Source organism: Schistocerca americana, chromosome 3 (genome assembly GCF_021461395.2).
Source record: "Schistocerca americana isolate TAMUIC-IGC-003095 chromosome 3, iqSchAmer2.1, whole genome shotgun sequence".
In the NCBI taxonomy this organism is placed as follows: Eukaryota; Metazoa; Arthropoda; class Insecta; order Orthoptera; family Acrididae; genus Schistocerca; species Schistocerca americana.
The window spans coordinates 126,255,857-126,277,053 of NC_060121.1; the positions used below are offsets into that span (position 1 = coordinate 126,255,857).

The following is a 21,197-nucleotide window of genomic DNA, read 5'->3' on the forward strand; positions in this document are numbered from 1 at the left end:
TTAAGTTTGTTCTGTAAAATGTGATTGTGAATTGCACAAATGGAGGAAAGAATTACATGCAAAACTGATGTGCGCCAAAATGAAACTCCGAAAAGGGTGCGAGAACACTGTTTGAAAGATTTAGAACTGTTTGTGTGAAACACAGTGGACCATTTGATGCATACTTTCGAGACAGGGCTCTCCGAAATGCTAGTTAAATAGACTTATATGATATCCAGGCTTCCTTGAATTGGTTAAACAGCCTCAAGAACTCATATGGTATTTGTAGCTGAAGTGAAGAGGAAGTGTGCTTTTATCCACACAACTGCTTATCAGTCAGATCTTATAAAGCAACTACCCTTTGTTGTTTTGCAGTGATAAAATAGGCAGGTAATTGTGCAATCAATGATTGTATACAAAAACACCAGTGATAAGTATGAGTCAATTGCTATATCCCCATCATTGTATCAGTATTTAGGAATCTGACAAAAAGTTTGGATAGTTAAAAAAACAACAGTTTACTTGCTATAGTGTTATTGTCAGTAGTAGTATTTTCCAGTGTTTAATTCGAAATGTCTTCTTACCAGCTGCAAAAAATAATTTGTTGCTTTTGTTGGCTTAGACATAATGACCCAACTATCTTTCAGGTCGACAACAAAGAGACTGTCTATATAATATGGATTCCCCCCAGAACATTAAGTTGATTAGAAAATTTCCTAACAGTATAATTTCTGATAGCTCATCATCATTTACGGCTTATCAATGGAAAAGTATTCTTAAACTTTGGTCATTTGTGCATTCTCAGTTTGCGTTGCTACATTTTGTAAACTTGACCAGCTATGCTTTGTTCACAGAACAGCAGCTGGGGCTGTTTCTTACTCTGTTCAGATTTTGTCGAAACAAAATAAGTAATTACAATGAAGTGCCTAAATATATAAACTTTTTGATTGTGGAGTGTGCCTGGTGTGAGGAAAAATATTTACTTTCCTCACTCAATAGACACTTTGCATTTTTGTGCAGACAATAAGCTATATAAAAGAAACTGTTTCATTGTAAGTTAAATGTATAAAATTCAAAATTATTGTAAGAACTTTGCTACAAGACTTGTTACAGCAAGATGTGCATGTATGTACTTTTCCGTTTCAACAAATTTAATTCCTGATTGAAATAATGGAAGACATATGTAACATGATATCAAAACATGCCATGGGTTTTGTTTACTGCTAGTTACCTATGGAACAATTACATCTGCAACAGCTTAGCTGTCGGTATGAGCCATAATGATCCAAAAAACTAATGATATGTGATATTTATTGTGTGACTTAGTTATTGAAATTCCCTCTTGTCCCGCACTATAGGGTGCACACTCTCGTCAAAGCTGGTTCCGCTCATTCGCCACTAGGCAGGGAGGCTGTACAATCCTGATAAAAGCACATCTGCATCTGGCAGAAATGAATAAGTTAAACAGGACTTTTTAAAATATTTGCCATCTGTCTCAGCAGCTAAAATTCTGACAGTGCCATCTTTTTGGTGTATTCTTTCGATGTAAAACATTTCGAGACTGGTTTCAACATGATGGATTGGACTATTCCTTTGTGAGACTCCAGGAGAAATGACGAGTAAACTTGACTGTGGACAATCCACTCTTCCTTTCACCAATAATGCAAAAGTAAACTGTGAACTAAAAACAAATTGCCCAGAGACTAATCACAAACAGCGACCATATTTAGAGGGGTGTTCAATAAGTAATGCAACACATTTTTTTTCCTTGGCTAAATCCAGTTGAAAAAATGGGGAATTTGTTGTGGAACATCATGGAGTATTGCCACTCCAGCACCTGTAGTTTCAAGAAGTTCCAGTAGGTGGCAGCACTGTACGAGGGCTGTTCAAAAAGTAAGGTGACTTTTCAAATTGAGTGGGCAACATACATTCAATTATCGATCTTTTTTTTTTTATGTTGGTACACATGTCCCGAACATATGTTCAAAGTTTCAAGTGTGCAGTATACTTGATTTGTTTTTGACAGATAGAAAGACGTGTTTTAGTGTACTCGGCGATTTCCGATCCTAAAAAATGGAGCAAAGAATTTGCATTAAATTTTGTGTGAAAAATGGAATCAAGTGCTCTAAAACACTTGAAATGTTGACAGTGGCATATAGTGAATCTGCTCTAAAAAAAAAAAAAAACTGTTAATAAGTGGTACAAGCTCTTCGAAAATGGCCGAGAAGATGCCAATTACAAACCTCGCTCTGGACATCCCAACACATCAACAACAGATGATAACTTCGAAACTGTGAAGAAAATTGTTTTGGAAAATCATCAGATTACTGTAAGAGAAGTTGCTGAGGATGTTGGCAAATTGATCAACTCGTGCCGTGCAATTTTTTGGACGTTTTGGGCATGAGACGTGTGTTAGTGAAGTTGGTTCCAAAACTTCTCAATTTTGATCAGAATAATCGTCGCATGAGTGTTGCTCAGGAGCTCTTGAATGACGTCAATGATGATCCTGATTTGCTCAAAAGGGCCATAACTGGTGACGAAACATAGGTTTACGGTTATGAAGTCGAAACCAAAGCCCAATCGTCTCAATGAAAGCATCCCGGAGAACCAAGACTGAAAAGAGCATGCTAAATTTGATCAAATGTTGAAGTCTCAATGTCGTACGGTAAATAAGGAGTATTACCTTGATGTTATGCACTGCTTGCGAGAAGCAATATGCAAAAAAGTCCGGAATTGTGGAAAAACAACTCATGGCTTTTGCGTCACAACAGTGCACTTGCTCACTCATCGTTGCTTGTGAGAGATTTTTTGGGCCAAAAACAGCACAACAATCATGCCTCAGCCACCATATTCTCCGGATTTAGCCCCCTGTGACGTTTTCCTGTTGCCAACACTGAAGAGACCTATAAAAGGATGAAGATTTTCAATGATTGAGGAAATAGAAACTGCATCACTGGAAGTACTGAAGGCTGTACGAAAAAGTGCCTATGAGAAGTGTTTCGAGAATTGGAAGAAGCATTGGCACAAGTATATTGTATTTGACGGGAATTACTTTGAAGGGGACAACATGAATATTGATGAATAAATAAATATTTGTTCATAAAAATGTGGAGTCACCTTACTTTTTGAACACATCTCGTACGTAGCCTTCAAAATTGCATCTGTAATAGAGGTGTGTTCCAAGCAGAGAGCTGTCATTTAGTTTGTTTTGATGGAAAACCAAACCATCGGAGATATTCGAAGGCACTTGCAGAATTCCCGTGGAGACCTGGCAGTGAACAAAAGCATGGTGAGTCATTGAGCAAGGCATCTGACACCATCACAAGCTGTCTGGTCTTCCATGTGGCAGCTGGCCGCACACAGTTGTGACTCATGCATCATTGGAATGTGCGGACACTCTTATTCAAGTTGATTGATGAATCGCAATATTACACCTTGCTGCACAACTGGATGTCTCTGTTGGTGGTGCTGACACGCGCATCCATCATTTGGGGTACTCAAAAGTGTCTGCACGCTTGGTTGCTCAATGTCTGACAGAAGACCATAAAGAACAAAGACGGATAATCTGTGTGGAATTGCATGCACTTTATGAGGCAGATTGTAACAATTTTTTGCCAAATATCGTCACAGGCAATGAAACACAGGTTCATTACTTTGGACTGGAAACAAAATGGCAGTCCATGATGTGACACCACACCACCTCTCCACTGAAGAAAAATTTCAAAGCTGCACTCTCAGCCAGTTAAGTCATGGCGATGATCACTTGGGACTCTGAAGGGGTTATTCTGTTTGATGTTCTTACTTGTGGTGCAACAATTAACTCTGAAGTGTATTGTGCTAACCTCAGGAAATTGAAGAAACAACTTCAGCATGTTCATCATCACAAAAATGCAAATGAATTTTTCCTTCTCCATGACAGTGTAAGGCCTCACAAAAGTGTGTGTACCTGAGAGCAGCTCACAAAACTTTATTGGACAATTTGTCCTTATCCACCCTACAGTCTGGATCTCACTCCTTCTGACTTCCATCTGTTTAGCTTAATGAAGGATGCACTCTAAGGGAAGCAGTACATGGATGATGAGGGGGGGGGGGGGGGGGGTTATTGGTGCAGAAAGACGTTGGCTCCAATGTCAACCAGTAGAGTGATACCATGTGGGCATACATGCACTCCCTGTAAGGTGTCATAAGGCCAACACATTGAAAAATAGTGTTTTGTAATCAGAATAGTATGGAATAATATGGTGTACTGGAACCCTGAATAAAAGCAACTTGCATTCAGAAAAAAAAGTTTTGCATTGCTTATTGAACATCCTTCTCAGAATGATTAAAATAACCTTTATAGCTTCAGGTAAAGAAACATTTTCTATCACATTTCTTGGCATAACATATGAATGGAACACTATCCAGTGAAGACATTAATTTGAAAGTATAGAGATATGTCTTTAAAAACAAAGGCTCAGCGAAAATATGTAAACTCGAAAGATTGCAGCTGTAGTGATTGAGAAACATAAAATAATAATTTATCATTATTTTATCTTTTCTGTGTAGAATTTTGTGAAGAAGGCTTACATATTAATATAATTTTAATTAGGTCCTGTTGACTGTACTAGTATTGGGACACATCATCTCCTGCACGCTGAAGAATTACAGGTGAGGGAGATACGATAATTATGTACATCTTATTATAATCTACTGATGATTCAGTGTACAAATAACATACAAAGTCTTTGTGTTGAAGGGAAATTGGAGTGTCCACAATTTTCTCCCAGCAACCATGAATGGCCACGAAGCAACAGCAGCTCGCAATATGGTTCAAGATAAGGACAGTAAGAGTAATATATCAAAGGTAATAAATTGAAATTAGGAATTCTTAAACAATTTAGTCAATATCATTACAGTTGCAGTATAAACATGTTCTTCATGATGTGCTTATAGTTGCAAAATATTATGAGGAACAGCTCCTTATGATATAGTGTTGTTATCACAATATTGTACCACACTTTATGTTATGATGTGAATTCAGTCTCACTTTGTTGTCATTATTTCTTCAGTCTCACTTTTTTTTCCTCCAAAAATATTGCATTGTCATCATCTACATACTTCTGCAAATTAAATTTTCCAGCTTGCTTAGCCTGTGTAATTTTCTTATAATTGACTGCTTCAATTGACTTTTAGTTTGCCTTAGATCCCTATTGTTATAACTATCTGTATAAACTCCTTCATGAGTATTATTATTGCATCTATTTTCTGTTCAAGATTGTTTTGTGTTGACAATAGTCACTGCTTTATCAACTTTGTGAAAATTCTGTTACAATGTGAAAGATCTACTACATTCCATAAACTTCCTATTGCAGTCCAGCATATATTACTCATTTTCTCTTCTTCTTCTTCTTCTTCTTCTCCTTTTTTTTTACTTGTCTCCTTTCTTATTGTAATGAATATAATTTGAGTATAGTCTTCAGCTATAAACCTGCTTCCTTTGCTTGTGTTCAATAATTTTTAAACAGCTTTGTGAACCGAGTAATGGAAGTGTCCTACTTATTCTTAAATTTTAATACTTGAAATTTGTACTGATCACTGAATTTGTAGATTTTAAGATATAGCAGTAAGAACTTCTCAGGGGACAATGAAAATTATTTTTCTTTCTGCAATTAGTGAGGAAGACATTGGAGAAATGTTAAAATCAAACAATGGATAATCCAGGATGGAATGTAACAATATTAGAGAAGGAAAGTTGCTACTCACCATATAGCGGAGATGCTGAGTCGCGATAGGCACAACAAAAAGATTGACACAATTATAGCTTTCGGCCATTAAGGCCTTTGTCAGCAATAGACATACATTCACACACGCGTGCGTGCGCGCTCCCACGCACAAAAACACACACACACACACACACACACACACACACACACACACACACACACACACACAACTTGCACACACGTCTCCAGTCTTAGATAACTGAAACCACACTGCAAGCAGCAGCACCAGTGCATGATGGGAGTGGCGATTGGGTGGGGGTAAGGAGGAGGCTGGGGCGGGGATGGGGAGGGATAGTATGGTGGGGGTGGTGGACATTGAAGTGCTGCAGTTTAGAGGGTAGGAAAGAAGGTGAAGAGGGGTAGGAGGGGGGCGGGGGGGGGGGGGGGGGAGGAAGTAGCAGAAAGGAGAGAAATAAAAAGAAATTAAAAGACTGGGTGTGGCAGTGAAATTATGTCTGTTTAGTGCTGGAATGGGAACAGGGAGGGGGGAAACTCTCCCTGCAATGCATCCTATGTTCCCGTAACCCTTTTGGTCTCAACCTTCTGTGGCAGTGAAATTATAGCTGTTTAGTGCTGGAGTGGGAACAGGGAGGGGGAAACTCGTCCTGCAATGCATCCTATGTTCCCGTAACCCTCTTGGTCTCAACCTTCGTTAGTCACTGTCCTCACCCATCCAGCCCCTCCCTGTTCCCATTCCAGCACTACACAGCTGTCATTTCACTGGCACGCCCTGTCTTTTTATTCCTCTTCTTTCCGCTTCTTACCCCCAACCTCCTCCCCACCTTCTCTCCCGCCCTCTGTTTAAACTGCAGCACTTCAATGTCCGCCACCCCCACCATACTATCCCTCCCCATCCCCGCCCCAGCCTCCTCCTTACCCCCACCCAGTCGCCACTCCCATCATGCACTGGTGCTGCTGCTTGCAGTGTGGTTTCAATTATCTGAGACTGCAGACGTGTGAGCAAGTTGCGTTTGCTTGTGTGTGTGTGTGTGTGTGTGTGTGTGTGTGTGTGCGTGCGCGCGCGCGCGCGCGTGTGCGTGTGTGAATGTATGTCTATTGCTGACAAAGGCCTTAATGGCCGAAAGCTATAATTGTGTCAATCTTTTTGTTGTGCCTGTCGCGACTCAGTTGAGTAGCAACTTTCCTTCTGTAATATTGGAGAAATGTTAATTTTTTTGGCTCGTGATTTTTACAGCTCCTAAGCAAAGTGATTCACAATGAATTCACATTCTTTACATGAATGCTGTAATGTGTGTTTGACTGTCTACACATCATTTGGCATTGCTCTTTGTCAAAAGTATGGAAAGAAAATAATTGTTTTTGCAGCCTGATCGTGCCCAAGTTGTTAGTCGTCTGAATCAGATTCGAGACTACATTAAACAAACAACCACATTGATGGACGCCTTGAAAGCCTCAGGTGACCCGGTAAGTATATATAGTATTTGCAGACTCATATCTCAGAATTAAACAAAAAGCTAGTCTTAAACACACTTTTGAAAAGGGTAAATATCATATTTGCATCCGTTGACAGAAAGGTGAGCAGTGTCTTAGCAGCCAATATGATTAATGCATCTAAGGAAAACAGTTATTGGTATTTCATGTCATCGAGTTACATGGACAAAACTGCACTGATCATTCATTGAAGAACAGGATAGGTGGATGTACATAAATGTTTATACAATTATCTGCTAGGCATTCATATTCCTCTCACTGCTGTAAAAATGTATAAATTCTGCCATGAAGAGATGGATGTTGCTGTTACTGACAGCTTTGTATTTTCTACATCTAAGAGTGTTATTGAAACTTCATTCAATTTTGGCTGGCTAACGTCCAACTTTTTGTGTGGAAATATCATGTTCAGTATAATGCATGTTGTCCTTCTGACTAGGACAACTCATTAGAATTTTTTATTTTATTTTATTTATTTTATTTATTTATTTATTTTTTTTTTGCCGTATCTGAATTATTTAGGAAAATCAGTTTGAGTTATGTAGAAATGTAGGAATGTGCAAGGCAATACTGACCTTGTGAACTATCCTAGAAGATATTTTGAAGAAAATCAAATCTACATTTATTGCATTTGTATATTTAGAGAAAGCTTTTCACAGTGCTGACTGGGCTGCACTCTTTGAAAATTTGCTGGTAGCAGGAATAATATACACAAAGTGAAACGTTATTTACAGTTTGTATAGAAACCAGACTGCAGTTATAAGAGTTGAAGGACATGAAAGGAAAGCAGTTGTGGAGGTGGTAGTGAGAAAAGATTGTGGCCTGAAGTGTGCTAATGACATTGTAATTTTATCAGACGCAGCAAGGAACTTGGAAGAGTGGTTGAACAGAATAGGTAGTGTCTTGAAAAAGTTGTTATAAGAAGAACATCATAAGATGAACATCAACAAAAGTAAAACGTTGATAATGGAATATAGTCGTATGAAAGAAGGCAATACAGAGGGTGTTAGAACAGGAAATGAGAATCTAAAACTAGTACACACTTTTTGCTATTTGGCCAGCAAAATAGCTGATGTTGGTCATTTAATAGAGAGGCTATAAATGCAGACTGGCAGTAGCAAGGAAAAGCATTTCTGAAAAAGAGGTATTTGTTAACATCTAATATTAATGTCAGTGTTAGGAAGTTTTTTCTGAAGGTATTTGTCAGGAATGTAGATTTGTTTGGAAGTGAAACATGGATGATAAAGAGCTTCTGAAATGGGGTTCTTTCAAAGAATGCTGAAGATTAGATGAGTAGATCGAATAACAAATGAGGAGGTGCTGAAACAAATTGGGGAGAAAAGAAATTTGTGCCACAACTTAACTGAAAAAAAAAAAGAGGATTGTTTGATGGGGCACATCGTGAGGCGTCAAGGAATTCTCACTTTGGTAATGGAAGGAAGTGTGGGGTGGGGGTAAAATTGTGGAGGGAGTTCAAGGGTTGGATACAGTAAGCAGGTTCAAATAGATGTATGTTACAGCTGTTATGCAGAGATGACAAGACTTGCACAGGATGACTAGCTTGGAGAGCTGTGTCAAACCAGGCATCAGAGTGAAAATAACAACAACAACAACACTCTGTATGTATATTTCAGATGTTCATCTTCAGTATCTCATTTACCACATATGTGACCAGCTGTTTAAACATTTGAGAAAGGTAATCGTTTGATCATCAGTCACATTAATAAAAATATAAAAAGTTATGTGATGGAAATAAACAGATTTTGTTTACAATTTTATTTTTACATTTTTTCTAATACTTAAACAGAGCTGCACTATTTTTGTATGAAAAGGAAAATCAATTGAGAAAAATTATGAGACAAAATAGTTAGGTGGCCATCAGGAGACGAAATATTTAGTACTGCTGACAGCTACTATTTTATCCTTTGAAACTGTTAGTTCTTTCTTCAAGAATGAGAGAGAAAAATGTTGGGGAAGGTTACCAGTGAGAGTAGGTTCCTTGGACCCCAGGATGAGGGGTAGACTCTTATTTTTGGAGAGATGTGTTTTTCTAATGCATGGTGTTAGCATTTTGTTGCAAACTTTGGTTATGGACTTCAGATAACTGATCCATAGAAATAGAACTTTGTTAGCAGCTTGTTTTGTGAACTTGGCTGTTCTTCAGATATAAACAAGATCAACGTACTGTATGTATCAATGCGCGTGTGCATGCGTGCGCGCCTACACACACACACACACACACACACGCATTCTATAATTTTTACTTTTGTGCAAATTTAATTTCTTTTTCCATAGCGCCAAGAAGCACAACGTCAGAAGTTGTCAGGAATGGTGGAAGATTTGCGTGACAGTGAGAGCAAACTCCAGTCGTTGGCTGACAAGCTCGAACGTGCTGAACGTCGTCTTTCACACTGCGAGCGCCAGGTCAGTTAATCAGCATTGACGGTCATTACAGAATTGTCTAATCTGTAATTGTAATTTTAGATGTATCCTATAAATTTATTTTAATCATATTTTCTTCCACCAAAGCTTACATTTATAATTATTCATAAGATTCTTTTCTTGTAAATTATAGATTGCAGCGATCAGTCGTCCTTTTTAACTGATCGCTGCAATCTATAATTTACAAGTTAATATAACAGTCATGAATGCAGCAGATTTCTGAATGGAAGCTGATGAAAATTCTTTTCTGAAAGGTTTGAGTTCCAAGTGACTTAATGATTGTGTTAACAGTGGAATTTTAGAATATGCTCTTTTTTTCCTGTTGTTAACAATGAAATGCAGTATCCATACGTATGTATACAGCTGGAAGATCTGCAGTGCACTTATAATGTTGGTGGTCTTTTTAAGTTTGTCATGTGGCTTATCTTCGTAACTTGATTCATCACCTTTGAATTCCCTAGCTCTCTCCCTTGCCATTGTTCGTAGAGTTAATCAGTACATTATGATTTGTTAAAAATTGACTGGGTTGAATGGTCAATTTTTTACAAAGAATTTTTTTTCTTTTTTTTTAATTAACTGGTCTTATTTGAATACATTTAGAACATATTTGCGTGACTTAAGGTATCAGAATATGTGCCTGCATTTTTCAAATTGAGAAGAGAATTTGGAATAGATTAATAATAAATCTGCAGTACATTTACATGATATATGTTTTAACAGAACAGTTCAGAGACTGGTAGTTGCGCCTCATCCACTCGAAGTTATAGTCATTCAGAAGAACGTGAGAGACGGGTAAGTTCCAGTCTTACTTTTTCAGGATAATTGTGGATCTAATGCATGATTTTGATAGTAACGTTTTATAATAATGGAGTTTCATCACTTTTATCATGTGCTCTCCACATCCTGTAGCTACTGTGGAGAGTTCATATAGCATGAAAAAAACTTAAGGTTCATTTGAATATTGCACATTTACTTATAGTTACTGACTGTATTCATTTGCAGAGGTTAAATATGAACATCTGTATTTCGAAACAGTTTCAGTGGAAGTGCTTGCAGAAGATTTACACTTACATAGCCATATTTTCTTTCATTACAGAGAAGGGTTTTTGGAAGTCTTCGTTCTCTCATAGCGTACTGGCTTCGTGATTAATGTTGTATGTAGCTTTCCTAAAGGTTTTCACCTGTTGTCAGGATGGTTCCTTCAGCAAGAACACAGTTCATTCCTGGCCATTAAATCCTAATGTATCTATTATACTTAATTTCTTCCTTTCTATCAGTTCTCAGTTTAGAATTTTTCAGTCATTTGTTTTGTGTTTTATCCAGCGTTTTTTCTCATTTTTCTGTATCCTTTTTCTTTCTCTTCCTGTCATTTCTTTACTTTAACTGTCTGAATAAATGCTTGTTACTAATTTCTTTTTCAACATATACATACTTTCTACTCTACTCCTTTGCTAATGATGTTAGTGACAGTCTTTTGTATGCATGTAGTGTTTTCATGTAGGAATGAAAATTAGCTGTCTTCTTATGCCCTCTTTCCTGTTTTGATTTACCTCTCTCCTCTAACCACTTCAACTTTTTCTAAACTTACTAATACAACTCCTCTTTCAGAACTTCATAATTCAGTTTCTTGATGGTTTTACTCTTGGTATCTTCCAAGTATAGTGTGTTTTAATGTGAGATCTAGAATCAACTGTCTTCTTGCAGCTTCCGGCTTGCATTTATTTACTTTTCTCTTTCTTTCACCACCTCGTCATTTTCTTAACTTGTTACAGAAACTACTGTTCCAAAAACCTCATAATTTGATATTGGTTCTTATCTTTTTTTCTTTACCAGAATATGCTTTCATGTTTTAAGGGGCATAATGGCCATTTTTAATCATATTTATGTCAGTAGCTTTTGTTCTTCTGTTCCTACTTTTGAGAATAGCTGTAGCTGTAAATTATTTAGATATTTGTGAAATGATGCGTGAAATGTGTAGAACTGGGAAACAAATATATCTGTGTCGAGAGTCCTCAGAAATAATACCCCTTATCCTCCCTCTCCTTCCCTCCCTGCCTCCTTCCCACACCTCCTCCTCCTCCCCCCCCCCCCCCCCCCCCCGGCCACCTTCCTCTCTCTCTGAAATTAACTGGAGGATAGTAGAAAATAAAGCTCAAATTTTTTGCAAGCTGCAAAGAGTAAAGAGGGGTCATTTATTAGTAAAAGAAAATCCTGATGGAATGTAAATAAATACAAAGTAATGGTAACAACAAACTAAATAGTACAGCAAGAAATTGTCAAAAGACATGTGAACAAAAGTGAGAGCTTTGGCAGCATATCCTTTTCAAGCTAGAGTGCCCCCCCCCCCCCTCTCCCTCTCCTCACCCTCATCCTCTACACACACACACACACACACACACACACACACACACTTGTGGTTACATTGTGCTAGATGAATACCTAGTTATACCATAACAACAATGTGGGAAAAGACAGATTGCTACGTGCCATAAAGAAGACATGTTAAGTTCCAGACAGGTGCATTTAAGACACTTCCATAAAACTTTCGACCATAGAAACACACACCATTCATACTCTCAAGCAAGCATATCTTATGCACACATGACCACCAACTTCAGCATCTTGGGCCGAAGTGCAACTATCACGTGGGATGCAAGCAGCAATCTGGAGGGGGTGCGGAAGGGATGGTGGTGTACAAGTGAGGGAAAAGATGAATGCTGTCTAGTGGAATGTGCAGGGACTAGAATGCCAACAAATGCATCATCAAGAGGTTGTGGGGCAGGGAGTTGCGGAAAAAAGGAGCGAAAAAGGAGAGGATCGGGGAAAGATGGGCAGGTGTATTGGCAGAGGGTGGCAAGTATGCAGGGTGGGAGATGAAAGTGGGGAGGAGATGACAGGAGAGAGGGGATGGAAACTGTTGGCTGGAAGGTGTGGGAACAGTATGTCACCGTAGATTGAGGCTGGGATAATTACGGGAGCAAAGAATGTGTTGCAAGTGTAACTCCCATTCTTGGGAATTAACCAAAAGGAGTGTCCCTTTCATAACCCAGTACCACGCTGGACTGAAGCAACTGAACCATATCCTTTGCCAGGGCTTTGATTACCTATCATCATGCCCTGAAATGAGGGACATCTACCCTTGATACTTCTCACTCCTCCATGCCCTGTCACCCACTCAACCTTCACAGCATCCTATTCCATTCCTATGCCAATCTCAATCTCAACCCTTGGGGCCACAAGGACCATATCCTTGTGGAAGACCCAGGTACAAGACCTGCTCAATCCACCCACCCAGTACTTCCTATTTGAATCCTGTCACAGGTTTATCCTAACCCATCATGGGTCAGGCCACCTGTGAAAAGCAGCCATGTCATTTACCAACTCTGCTGGAATCATTGCACAGCTTTCTTTATTGGTATGATTACCAACCAGCTGTCCACCAGGATGAATAGCCACGGCCAAACTGTGGCCAAGAGGAAAGTAGACCACCCTATCGCACAACATATAGCTGAACACACCATACTTTATTTCAATGGCTACTTCATTACCTGAGCCATCTAGATCCTTTCCTCCACCACCATCTTTTCTGAACTGCACAGATGGGAGTTATTTTTACAATACATTCTCTGTTCCTGTAATTAACGCGGCCTCAACCTGAGCTAACATACTGTCCCCACACCCTCCACCAACAGTTTCCACTCCCTCCAGTTACAAAGCATATAGTCCAGGAGAATTATTATTTTTTAGGCTTTATTATTATTTATTTAAAGAATTTACAAGTGTACTATCTGCCTTTTGGGTCAACTGCAGATCAAATTTTGGAAATCCCACAATATTTCCTCAAGGCAGCTGGCGACATCATTAGGTGGTGGCTGTTAGTTATTCGAGGCAAGTAGCAACTGCCGATATCCACACTATAAAAGTCTGTTATAGACACACTGTTGAAAGTCACGCATGTGTGATGGAGTTACTTGTAGAGAGTTGACGATAGTGTGTTCAGTGCCTCGAACTGGGAGCCGAGCAGTGGGCTCCTAAGTTTGTGCCAGGTTGCCATTACTGGTGCAGAGTATTGCTGTGACTGGAAGCCAACCAAAATTGGTAGCTAGGTGGATCCTCCACTATATTGGGGTGTAACTATCATCAGAAATTCTTGTTTTTCTCCATATGAATGACTGATTTTTAAAAGGTACTTAAGAGTTTTTTTTTGTAGTTTCAAGAAAAACAAAGAAAACTTGTTTTCTCTTTTGTGCTGTTAAATGCTGCACTGGTAGAATTGCATACTAGAATATACACATAGATCTACAATTAGATACATTTTTGATGGATTATACCTAATGGGAAACCAGAAAAAAAATTTTTACCTTGCTGACTAAGGTCCATTTTAATATTCCATAAAATTTAATGTGTAGTTTTACTTGAAAATAATGTAGGTCTTTATTAAATAAACAGTTATATCTGTTAGCTCATATTATGAACACACAAAGAATATCATCACATTACAGAGACCTTTTTTTCAGAACTTTATTCATCGTCACCGAGAGAAACATCAGCTACTGGCCACTATAAAAGCAAATCGTAATAGCTTTTGTGTTCTTCTGCAATATATGGCACAATTTTTAATTTTGCTTTTTTTGATAGGTATTTTTCCTTCTGGATAAGCTTCTTCACAAAATAATGATATTTGGAAATATGAAACTGCACCCTTTCGTTTCTTGGAAGGTATCTGGTTTCAAGAGAGGCTGTTGACTCTTTATAAGAAGTAGGGCCACCACTTAGAATGCCCAATGATCATGTGTGTTTCAAGCCGCCTAATTGTCCCTGCATGTTTTTTCTCAGCATTAGCTATAAACTCGCAAACTTCACGTCGAGTATAGATACTGTCTTCTTTCGTAATGGAATGTTTATCATGCTGAACTTGGCGGTCACATGGAGTGTCTACGTAAAAGGAAAAACTGTTTAATCCTTTTAAACCTGCACGTATCGGTTATTGCCCTGGGCAATTATCCAAAAGTAGGTGTAGCTCAGTAAGTGTCACGAGCACATGCTGTTTAACGTAGTCCAACAGGAACAAAGCGACATCATCATGTCCTTTGTGGGCCTGTCCTTTATGGTAGATGTAGTAATGGGCTAAATCTGTATTCATGTAACTGTTTAATACGCCTAATTTGCTTCTCCATCACATCATATAGCCTAAAAAAAGGCTCCAAACCTTAGTTTCATGGAGAATCACATGGCATTTATACTAGTGCATCCTCAAAGAAGTGTCATCACTCCTTGGATGGTGTTGCTTAACATTAGTCACCTCTATCATCCTCTGTAAATGCAAATCTTGCTCATCTTTAGATTGCAAATCAGCATATAAAGAACTGTATATCAAGGCTTTTTCTGTGTCAACAAACTTGGTGAAACAGTTTTTCTTGCACCTAACACTAAATAAAAAGAGATTTAGGTCTAGGTAATTAATAAGATTGAAAGGACCAATAATTCTGTTTGTTCCCATTACTAATGTTAAGTTTTTTTCTTCTTCTCTTAGATAAAAAGCATATTGGTACAAACATTTGCTGTTAGGGGGGCAAATGTACAAACCAATGTATTCACTGGGATAAATCATCTATCTGTATCATTAATATCTATACCAGTAAGTTTCTGTAAACTGCAACAGTACGTTTTACAGTAATTACTTCTTACCTGCAAGGCGAACTGATTGATCTTGATCAGAGCTGCTGTCCTCTGTGTCCAGTGTATTCTTTACGTTGTAATTTCAGCTTCTTAACAACATTCCTTTTGTAGGCTTCTGGATGAGCCTTCCTCTTTCATGTTTTTAATGGATGTCATTTAAATTACTGCTTTACTCATATTGTAATAATTACTGTTAGTAGCACTACAATAATGTTATCTCCACTATTTAACAATCAACACAGTATATGCAGAACAACAAACAAAGAAAAGAGGTGAAGATATTCAACTGCAGAAAATAATTTGTAGTGCTACCATCAGTTGAGTGTTAAAAAGATGTGAGAGCCAGTGACTTAGGTACCTTTTGACACTTACTCAATAAAAGTGACTAATTGTAAAATGTAAAACGATGCCTGGCTGAGGCATGTTTTGACACTCAGACCTGTGTAAACCCCTATCAATACTTAAAAGTGCAGTTATCTCAAAAAGTGAAAAAATTGACTTAACCATCTTTTAAAAATCACCAACTCATATCTAATGGTGGCAAGTGCAGAGTGCCAGACCCAAGAGCAGTATAGTTAACATATCCACTGAGAGAGACTGAAGAATCAATTTACTTTTTGTAACACATATCATTTTCTTGTATTCCAGAGCACATCATTGGTAAGAGCTGCTGCCACAGCAAAACACAATGAGTTAAAGCTTATGGTAGAGGAGTCTCAGAGAAAGGTAAGACAATTTGAGAATATATTTTACTCCATAATGTCTATATTTCGACTTCTGCCAGTACATTAAGTGCACTTCATGTTCAAAGGCAAGCTTGATTTTTTGTAAGCCTTCTGTATCATCTTCCAATTTCCTCATAGATCAGTCATTAAATTGTAATCTTTCTTTCCTTCTTATGCAGTATACTTAAGTCTTGCACATTTTTTCCTTTTTTCCCTCTCCAGCTGACATTTGTTTCTGAGATAGCATTGTTTAATTTTCTGTAGTTAATGAAACTAATTTTAATGAAAAACTTTTTAAAAATGTGGCATATGCCATATAACTACACAGTTCAAAACTGGGCTGCAAATATTGTCAAGAGGTATTCTACACTGTAAGGAAAAATAGATTGTGACTCACTGTAAATGTGACGCATCGAGTTGTAGATAGGTACAAGAAAAGACACTTACATTGTGCTTGTCTGCAACTCAATGTGTCATTTTTACCGTGAGTAGCTATCTGTCTTTCCTTTCATTGTCGCTATTCCAACCAAGGGTGTGCATTGCTTTACCAAGAGGTATTATAAACAGTTAAGTAAAAAAAATGGAAGTTTATACAAGTCATTATGAGAACTATTACTTTACTGCTGGAACTGAAACATCTGAAGTTAAGCTAATAGAAAAATAAAATGTGAAAGATTGAGAATTGTTCAGTGTGAATGTTGCTTTATTTTACAAATGACCTGTAGATGGCACAGTTGAAATATGAACTTACTCTTGTTCTAAAATATGTCATTTGTTGTTGTTGGGATAATGGCAGCTCAGATATTGTCTGAACACTTTCTTTACATTGTGCATTTAAAGAAATAGTGCTATAAAAAATAAAAATTTCAAATGGCGCTTTTTGTTGCTTGATGATATTATTTTTGTAAAAGTGTAACTTGACAACTGTGCCTCATAACAGTGTGTTCAACTTTTGGTAAGCAGTCGCTGTCAGAAAATACCTTTTACAATTAATCTGAGGCATTTTGTTAATGTCCATCAGTTTTTTCATGAAGGTCGACCAGAATCGCATGTTGCTAAAAAAGAGCAGGTTATTAGCCATGAGGTAGAGGTGGCCTTAGGCATACTGAAGATTGCAGTACATTCGATTTTGCACAAAAGATCTGCAATCGCTTCTGCGTAGCTTAAGGAAAGTCGAAAAATAGGCTCTATCAATTAGTGTCAAAAAATTCAACGCAGGAAGATCAAAATCCATATGCAATGTGTTAACTGTAGGTTGGTTGATGGCAGAAGGGAGGGAGGGGTTGCGGGGAATGGAGGAAGCAAGCCTGGCTCCGACACAGACCACTGCAGAGTGATGACCTGTACCTACCGCTGTGTAGGCACGTTAACGTGGGCTTCATGCTCCCACGAAATCAGAAGTACCCATGAAGGTAAAGGTTGCTGAAATATTTTAGTAATCAAAACTGATATCATCTTATATATCGACACATGTAATAAAAATCCTAAGTGCAACAATTATTTACGTGTATCGGCAAGCAAGAAAATAGCACAAAGCAGAGTGACAGTGTTGTGAGGAGGATTGTTGCTACTCACCAGACTGTGGAAATGCTGAGTTGCAGATAGACACAACAAAAAGTCTGTCAAACAAAGCTTTCAGCCAAACAGGCCTTAATCAGAGTTAGACAACATACACACACAGGGACTGTGATCGTGTGTGTGTTTTTTATCTAATTCTAATGAAGATCTGTTTGGCCAAAACTTTGTTTGACAGTCTTTCTGTTGTGCCTATCTGTGACTCAGCATTTCAGCTGCTGGGTGGGTACCAACTATCCTTTTTATAATATTTTCATTATTCCATCCTAGATTTCTCATAGTAGAGTGACAGTAACACAGCAGTCAACAAGGACTACATCTGCGTATAGATCTACTCACATACATACTTCGCAAGCCACCGTACAGTGCGTGACAGAGGGTATCCTGTACCACAACTAGTTGTTTCCTTTCCTGTTCCACTCGCAGATAGTGCAAGGACAAATGCCTGTCTATATGTCTCCATATGAACCCTAATTTCTTGTATGTTATCTTTGTGGTTCCTAAACAAAATATACGTAGGCGGCAATAGGATTGCTCTGCAGTCAACTTCAAATGCCGGCCCTCTAAACTTTCTCAGTAGTGTTTTTCAAAACGAATGTCTTCTTCCCTCCAGGGATTCCCACTTGAGCTCTTGAAGAATATCCGTAACACACACATGTAGATCGAACCTACCGATAACGAATCTAGCAGCTCGCCTCTGAATTGCTTTGATGTGTACTTCCAGTCCGACCTGGTGTGAATCCCAGACACTAGAGCATTATTCAAGAATAGGTCACACTATCACCTCAAGATGCTGCTGAATCTGCATTTTTGAGGTACCTGCATCAGATTGGGAAAAAATTGTTTCCATGGTTGGTTTGAATGCATACAGAAGCATATAAATTTTAAAGGTGAATATATTGAGTAACAATAAGATACTTTGTACCAAAAAAGTTTTTAGTTCATTGTTTTTGTAAATAATTAAAAAGGCAGCTCTCATAAAACAGACCATCAGATACGCGGCCTACAGGAGGTGTGTTAGAAAAGTAATGAGACTAAAGTTTTTATTTTTTATTTTTTTTTTTTCAAACAACAGGATTGTCCTTTTCAGAGTAGTTCTCTTCAGCAGCTATATGTCAACAGAGTTGTTCCTAGTTTCTGTTGATCCATTGTGGACATGGTACGGCGGCTGGTCAAATATTCAACAAAGAAATACATCAAACAGCCGTGCAAATTGAAAAGTTATTTTATTTCAGTTTCAGCAATTTAGTATGCCATCTTCGGGCCCCATATGTGCCTCTCAAAAATTATTGATATTGGCACTGTTGGGGTCATCTGTTTCTGGAGTCCTCAATTCTCGAGTGCTTCCGTCAAAGACTTGACCATTGCAGTCAAGAGAATTCACGACATCCAGAAACAGATGGCCCCAGTGTGCCAATATTGATAATTTTTTAGAATTGCAAATGGGGTGTGAAGATGGCACATTGAATTGCAGAAACTGGTGGTGAAAATGATATAAAATAACTTCTCAATTTGCACGGCTTTTTGACATATCTCTTTTTTAAATAAAGATTTGTTCCCAGTCTTGATAGCAATGCTGAAAGGCTCCATTGCTAGAGTCTTTAACATGTTGGTCACATTATTTTTAATGTTCTCCAAGTCTCAAAATGACATCCTTTTACAACATTTTTCAGTTTCATTAAAATAAAATAGCTATGAGGACTCAGATCAGGTGAACGGCGGAGGGTTGTTGTATAATGCAGCATCCACTTGTCCACCATGCCAGATCTCAGTCAGTTCACCCTTTTTTCCTGATCCTCTCAAGCAGATCTTTGTAAAACTCTTGGTTCACAGTTTGTCCTTGAGGAACAAATTCATTATTCACAATATCCCTATTTTCATAAAAGCAGGACAACATTGTTTTGTTCTGATTTGCCCATTTGAGCTTTTTTTGGTTGAGAAGATGTCTCAGTGTGTCACTCCTTACATTGCTGTTTTGTCCATGGATCTTACTCAAAGGTCTGGACTCGTCACCTGTGATCACATGACTGGACCGTTTGTGGTCTTTGGCAGTCCTCTCAAGAAGATCAGTAACATGTTCCTTCGATTGTACTTCTGCTCTGTTGTGAGGTTTTTCAGCACCATTTTGGCACATACCTTTTGCAAGTGCAAATCTTCACACAAAATTTGATGTACGGAGAAAGTGTTTATGTTTAACAGGTTACCCATCAGCCTTATTTTTAAATGTTGGACTGATATCATAAGAACATGCACACATTTGTCATTTTGGTCAGTTTTTGAATCTTGAGGTCTCCTTGAGCAAGGTTTACCTTTGATGTATTTTTGTTCTTCCATAAATGATTTGTGCCAGCGAAAAACTTGTGCTGTTGAAAAGTAATATTTCCCATAGGCCTGTTTCAACTTTTCAACAGTCACATTGAAAGATTTCTCATGTTTAACATACAACTTGATTGGATAGCGTTGCTCTAAATTCCGCTGTTCCATTTTTGTAACACACAACAAAACTACTATACTGATGGCAGTCTAAGAAAGCACGTAACAGCTGTACAGAGTTGAAACTCTGACTGAACATCGATCACACCAGACTACACGAGCAGAACAACACAGCATTGCCAGATTGTTTGCAGTATTGTCAGTCTCATTACTTTTCTCACACACCTCATATGCTACCTGTCAAACAGTTTTTATTTTATGATCCTCAATAGCCGTTCTCCAGTAGTAGTGTGTTGGGAATTTACAGCGGCAGAAACCCAACAGCAGAACATAGTTTTGTGGTAAAGGAGAAGACAACAAACATTTAAAGATCTTCATAGAGCTCAGAGTGCAGCAAAAATGTCTCATTTCCAGTGGCATCAATCGCCCACTAATAGAGGGAAAGAAGCTCTGAGCTGCAAGGAGAGGAGAGACGTCTGGTAAACTGCAACTAGAAGGATGTGATAATTAGAAAATGTGCAAAAATAATGGAAACAATAGCTGAGTGTGTCCACAATGTTTTAGGAGATCATTTGAACCCATCTCAAGTAAATGTATTCTGAATTCCAAACACCTCACTCTCTTTTTAAAATGGAACTGAATCATGTTTTCTGAATTTGAAATAGTGTGTTGCGTAAGAAGGGGATTATGTTAGAAAACCATTATCATTGCCAATGAGTCCCTAAACTTGTCTGAAAAAGCACATGTAAAAAAATAAAAAAAGCAAAAAGCAAAGCTTATCTCATTATATTTTTTTATTATTGCGGCACGGTGTCTACACAGGTTGCCAGATATCAGAGTACTGCTGCAGATAAACTAACTCCCAGTGTGTTTTTAACCAGCAGATGAGATACCATATAACAGTGAGAACTCATTGAGAGGTGGAAGCTCCACCAGTAAATATACATCTTCAGATTGTGTCACCAGTTACTATCTTTCTTCTCAAAAAGAAATTTTTTTGATCATGTGCATCCGTCTCCATGTGCAGGTTTAATATTGACCTATACAACTTTAGTCTATATTTCAAATTGCCCAAATTGATATGAGTGTGAAGCACAAATTTGGAAATATATTTAAGTATGTCTTCTTACTCTGGATGAGAAGCTAAGAC

General features: G+C 38.1%; 1 protein-coding gene across 4 annotated transcripts in view; it reads left to right on the forward strand.

The window, feature by feature from the left end:
• LOC124605781 (pericentriolar material 1 protein-like) overlaps positions 1-21,197 on the forward strand; it is a 378,792-nt gene that overhangs the window by 24,179 nt on the left and 333,416 nt on the right. For all 4 annotated transcript variants that reach the window (XM_047137665.1, XM_047137667.1, XM_047137666.1 and 1 more), the window contains 6 exons: positions 4,571-4,629; positions 4,718-4,825; positions 7,071-7,169; positions 9,489-9,617; positions 10,356-10,427; positions 15,963-16,040. In XM_047137665.1, the coding sequence (XP_046993621.1) occupies positions 4,571-4,629; positions 4,718-4,825; positions 7,071-7,169; positions 9,489-9,617; positions 10,356-10,427; positions 15,963-16,040 (545 nt within the window). The remainder of the gene's footprint in view (positions 1-4,570; positions 4,630-4,717; positions 4,826-7,070; positions 7,170-9,488; positions 9,618-10,355; positions 10,428-15,962; positions 16,041-21,197) is intronic.